This window comes from Pleurodeles waltl, chromosome 5 (genome assembly GCF_031143425.1).
Source record: "Pleurodeles waltl isolate 20211129_DDA chromosome 5, aPleWal1.hap1.20221129, whole genome shotgun sequence".
Taxonomy (NCBI): domain Eukaryota; kingdom Metazoa; phylum Chordata; class Amphibia; order Caudata; family Salamandridae; genus Pleurodeles; species Pleurodeles waltl.
In genome coordinates, this window is record NC_090444.1 from 1,776,324,014 (window position 1) to 1,776,330,013 (window position 6,000).

Consider the following 6,000-nt stretch of genomic DNA (forward strand, 5'->3'; position numbering starts at 1 on the left):
ACAGTATCAGGTTTTATGAAGGTTGCTTAAGTAGTTGATAAATGTCCCCATAATTTATTTCTTTGTTCTTTTTTTAGGGTGCTGGTGACAGTTTTGTTGGGGCTTTGGCTTTCTACATGGCTTACTATCCGGATCTGGGCATGGAAGAAATGATCAACCGATCTTGCTCGATAGCATCAGTAAGCGTCCAATCAGCGGGGACCCAGTCATCCTATCCCTTCAGGAAGGACCTTGCTCAAGCCCTTTTTTAGAACTCTGGCCAACTTGGAATGGAACGTTCAACAATACGATCTTATAGAGTTTTCTGCCTCAAGTAGCCATTTGGGAATTTCACATTATAGATTGGTTGATCATTGAAAATAATAGTTAGTGTGGAAATAGGATCAAAGAAAAAAGATTATTTTTATTGTTCCGTATAAGTGAATTTCCAAATGGCGTGTTCTTTTAGCGTAACACACAGTGGGAGTGGTGTAGTAATTACATTCACTAATTTTTTACTCTTAAGTTTTGTGCAAACAATTGAAATTTGGAGGGGGTGATTTGTTGTTTATGGAAAAGTGACTATCCTGGTGGTTCTCTGATGAACTGGGAAAATACACATACTGTTTTATAGAAATCTCTAGCATTAGGTTGTAGCAGTGTATCTTTAAATATAAAAACAGGTGAGGAGAGTATAAAATTCTACTCTCGGGTTTTGTAATATGGTCAGTTCTTTATTGCAATAAAGGATTGGTTCATGGTGCTATGTTAAGATACTATGTAATATTTAAGTAGAAAAACTTGAATGCCTTGAACATCTGTGTGTGTGTGTGTGTCACTCACCACGTGACGCAGAAGAATTGTCATTAGCTACCTGGACAATTCATTCATATGACAAGACACATTCCAGAAACACTCCCTCCCAAATTGCCGCAAGTTTTTCAGATCCTTTTGGGTGAATGATTTTCTTTTTTGCTACAGGAACATTACAAATCTCTCCCAACACAAGTTGGGCCGTGCCGCATATATATATGCCTGCATCTGGAATCTGATACATCTTAAATGGTTTCCTAATATTTCTTTGCAGATTGTTTTTTGAAACAAGGCCACCTAATACGGGCCATAGTGCCACGCAACCTGCCATCCGTTGGTAAAGGTGCCTTGGTATATCCGCCCCAATCTATCGATGATAGCATAATTTCTATACATTTTATGAACTGTACTTAAATCTGGAAGCCCTACTACCTTGTGCAGTGCATGGTCAAGTCGAGCTACCATTTTGCCTTATATGCATTTTGTGGCATTTCTTTCATTTCTTCTAATGACCAATATAGTTGGGCTGTGTCCTTGTGACTAATCTGTTGCACATTCAGAACCGAATGTCTGTCTTGTCTCTTACCCATAAGCCTTCACTTACAACTGAGTGCCATAATTGTGTATAAGAGTAACATTCTTTTTGATTACCCTAGAAAAACAATCCTCTGGAAGACCTTTAAGGAATACAGTTGTGTGACATCTGTGGTAAAATTGGAATACCAATAAAGGGCGGGTCTCTTATGCAAAGTGCATGGTAAAGGTTAGAGCGTTATGCGTTTCCCCCAGCCTTTCATTATCCTAATGCTGCTAAAAACGGTTAATTTGTGTAGAAATAAATTATTATTAGTAAAGCCAACCACTGTGGTATGTGTTAAGTCCTAGTTTGTGTTTCTCCAGGCCAAACGCTTTTGAAATATACTGCCTACTAGTATCTGTGACATGGGACTCCTACACCTTATTTTTCTCTGTCTTAGGTAACACTTCATATGCATTGATTTACACGCTTGTACGATTCATTGTCTCCGTATAATGTGTTTGTGATGTAAAGTGCTCCGACACCCTACATGGGTATGACTTGCACTATAAAACAAAAGAAATACATGTGAGAGAAGGGCTATGGAAAGATGAAGGGCACTTTCGGAGGGTGGTAGCGAGGGAATCAGTGGGGAAGGAGGTAATTGGGGCCAGCAACAAAGATTATTGCACCAGGCACCACTAGTGCTAAAGCCGGTCCAGCATTGGGCTATTGTCTCTTGTGGTCTCTATGCTGAGGCATCTGTCCTGCCCTCTGGACCGCACCCTTCACTTTCTCCCCTCCGACTGCTTCACTTATGGAAGTTTCAGAGCTCTGAAAATGTGCTTTGTCACCACCCTCCGCCTCCATCCCAAGGATCTTGAACGTTTTTTCTTTCGTTGGAGGCGTACAACCTGGGCTCTATTGTTAGAAAGTAGCCTAAAAACTAAAGTCACGTCTGCGGGGATCTTTTCCTACTGCTATAATTTGGTAAGTTATTTCATTACCAATTTCTGATTAAAGAAAACTAGGTAAATCCTTGTAAGTTAATAATCCTGTCCTCGCAAAGAAACTACATTTGATATCTTCTTGCCTTAAATTAGTAGACTAGCTTTGAAGTGCTGCACGGGAAACATGTCATCTTCCAATTTGTAGACAAGATGGTGCTGCACGGGAAACATGTCATCTTCCAATTTGTAGACAAGATGGTGCTGCACGGGAAACATGTCATCTTCCAATTTGTAGACAATTTTGTTCTGTCAAAATGCATGTCTGATTGTTGAGTAATTCATCAGAAACTTGGTATATTGTTCCGTATTCCAACTCCTCCACCTTGATCGAGTATGGCAAGCTAAGTCCAACCAGACAGTTCCCATTGTCGTCAGCCCTTCTCCAAAAGCTAGCCATAGCCCTCCTATTCATGTGCCTATTCAAGTGCTGTTATTAGGCCCTGGTATGTACTTCCGCACAGCTAGCACACTATCATCAATGTCACCCACCACTTTAGACAAATCTGGTTTAAAGGAGGACATTTCGGTTTTGATTTGTTGATTTTCAAGCCCTCCCACCCATTAACATATTCAGAAGCCCCAGTATCAACCTATTCAAACATTTCTGAAGTTAGCAAAATACTTTTTACTACCATCTAGAGTGTTCTATGTTGGATGGGTGAGTTTCCTTTGCCCTGTTACATGTCATACTGTAAATCGGTAAGTTGGCAGCTTACAGCCTTTTGCAGTAGGTAAATAGAGCTTTGGATTGAGAGTTGAAGACTGTTGGGTCATTGCGGTTTGGCGGATGGAAAAGGCAGTCTGTCAAACTCCCGCTGGCAGGTTGCCGCCAGTGCGGCCACCTTCCCGCGTGCCCCATTAGGAGTTTTTTTCGCTGGCCCAGCGGGAAACAGGCCACAACATTGACGCCGGCTCATAACTGAGCCAGCGGCAATGCTGCGGTGCGCAGAGTGCACCATCACCCATCGCGCTGTTTACTGCAGTGAACAGCGTGACGGGGCTGGCCATGGGGACCCCTGCACTGCCCATGCAGGGGCCACCATGGGCCCCCTGCACCCAGTCTCTGGCAGCCTTTACATGGCGGTGTAAAGGCTGGCGGAGAGGGGGGGTTGTAATCCAGAGGCTGCGTTGCTTGCAGCGCTGCCCTGGAGGATTCAGACCGCCAGCACCACTAGTCCCTCTAGTGGAGGGAAACTGGTGGTCCGACCGTGGTGCAACCGCCAGTGTCATAATGTGGCGGTCAGACCACCGCCAAAGCGGTAGAACCACTGCTTTGGCGGCAGTGAGAGCGCCACCACTACCCTGGGTCGTAATGAGGCCCTGTGTGTTCCTAGCAACTGAGGAGAATTAGGCCCATATTTATACTTTTTGACGCTAAATTGCGCTAACGCAGTTTAGCGTCAAAAAATTTTGCGCCGTCTAACGCCATTCTGAAGCGCCATGCGGGCGCCGTATTTATGGAATGGCGTTAGCCGGCGCAAGCAGACCGGCGCTGCCTGGTGTGCGTGGAAAAAAACCACGTAGACCAGGCAGCGCCGGCGTTGGGCAAAAATGACGTTAGGGCGTCTTAAAATGGGGCAAGTCAGGTTGAGGCAAAAAAATCGTCTTAACCCGACTTGCGCCATTTTTTAACGACGCCCATCCCCCATCAACATGACTCCTATCATTGTAAAGATAGGAGTCATGCCCCCTTGCCCAATGGCCATGCCCAGGGGACTTCTGTCCCCTGGGCATGGTCATTGGGCATAGTGGCATGTAGGGGGGCACAAATCAGGCCCCCCTATGCCAAAAAAAATTATTAAAAAAAAAAAAATAATAATACTTACCTGAACTTACCTGATTGTCCCTGGGGTGGGTCCCTCCAGCCTTGGGTGTCCTCCTGGGGTGGGCAAGGGTGGCAGGGGGGGTCCCTGGGGGCAGGGGAGGGCACTCTGGGCTCATTTTGAGCCCACTTGTCCCTTAACGCCATGCCTGACCCAGGCGTTAAAAAGCGGCGCAAATGCGCCGTTTTTAGCCACGCCCACTCCCGGGCGTCTCTTTTGCCCGGGAGTATAAATACCACGTAAAGGCCTGGGAGTCATTTTTTAGACGGGAACGCCTCCCTTGCATATCATTAACGCAAGGAAGGGGTTCACGCTAAAAAATGACGCACATTCCGGGAACTTTGGCGCTATACGCCTCTAACGCCATAGTATAAATATGGCGTTAGTTGGCGTTAGTTTAGCGTCGAATTTGCGTCGAAAAAAACGACGCAAATTCGGCGCAAACGGAGTATAAATACGGCCCTTAGTGTGGTACACCATTGCCAGGCCATAGATTCTTCTGAATTCTGCTCTCTTTAAAAGTCAAGGATCCCAATCAAAAATGTCTGCCATGTAGTGAAGATGGTGTATTTTCAGGTGTTCCCATGACAGTATTCTGACCCTGTGACGCATCCAAGTCACCCAATTGTTCCTCTCTTCCGACCACGGTAACCCCATAGGAACGGGTGGGTCATCCAAGTGTGCGTCTAGACCTGGCACATTTCCCTTAAGATTAGAAGTAGGTTTGAGCCCCCATTGGATTTAGCAGCTCTGCAATCCAAACCTGCTCGCAATCAGCAAATCCCTTCGCAGCTACAGACCTCAGCCTCTCTATTGGAATTCTGGAGCGTACTCAAGACCTGGCTGTTCAACTGAGTCACCTGAACTGTGGTGACCCTCAAGTGCCTAGATACCCTCTCGGGTGATAAGTTGCACTATATAAATCCACTGATTGATTGAATGGTTGTGGAATAGGTGGGTCTGCACCATTCTCCTGTATCTGCGTTGTTCTGCTAGTCTGTGCAGTAAGAAGCGACCAGCCAGAAAGGTATGATCATAAGGGATGCTGCACTTCCAATTTCCATGCTTTGGCCTTCTTTGATTGCTACTCTCTATTAGTTATGTTTAGTTTTGATAGCATTCTACATAAGGGTATGTTTCCCATGTGCTGTCTTTTGGGAGCTTCCAGGGGACCCACCTCACTGCATAGACATGTCCCACTGCAGGGTAAAATTTATCTACGAAACTGTCAATCCTCTGTGTTGACACACCCATCATAGAAGGCAAGAATTCTCTTAAAAAGTGACCCTCACACCAAACCAAGCAGGGCAGCGTTATACTGCAATATTAACCAGGTCGGTTCAATCTATATGCATACATAATGCAAGTTCCCAAAAGTCATTCTTTAGGGAAGGAAGCCGGTGGTGTTAAAGCTGATGTTAGCTAATATTGCTAGAACACTGGCCTACTCGTTTTGGCCAGAAGACGGAACCCAACACTTTTCCTGCATTAAATAGTCCTTCATTTCACTTTGCAAAACACGACTACTAACATCTACTAAAAAGTACAACTTTCAGCAAAATTGTAGAAGGCACTGGACAAACATTTGCATGCCCCAGTACCTTATTTTCAGTTCTCATTAGCAGTCTAGCCTCTTGTATTTGTGGATGAGCCAACATCCCCGCTGAACAAGAGACCACAATTTCAGTTCCATCAATGCGAGGGGGGGGTCTGTTTTTTTTGTAGCTCCAGGACATACCTCGCTGGTTAAAGTTACCGTCCTTCAAACTGGCTACAAAAGGGATTCATATAGCCATGCAAAAATCTAATACTGCTTACTCTGTGAAAGCATGTTATGTGGTGGAGTGATCAAACAACT

General features: G+C 45.0%; 1 protein-coding gene across 2 annotated transcripts in view; it reads left to right on the plus strand.

The window, feature by feature from the left end:
- The window catches only part of RBKS (ribokinase), a 381,325-nt gene extending 380,574 nt beyond the window's left edge, over positions 1-751 (plus strand). For both annotated transcript variants that reach the window (XM_069236222.1, XM_069236223.1), the window contains one exon: positions 78-751. In XM_069236222.1, the coding sequence (XP_069092323.1) occupies positions 78-251 (174 nt within the window). In that variant the 3' untranslated portion in view covers positions 252-751. The remainder of the gene's footprint in view (positions 1-77) is intronic.
- The last annotated feature ends 5,249 nt before the right edge of the window (positions 752-6,000 follow it).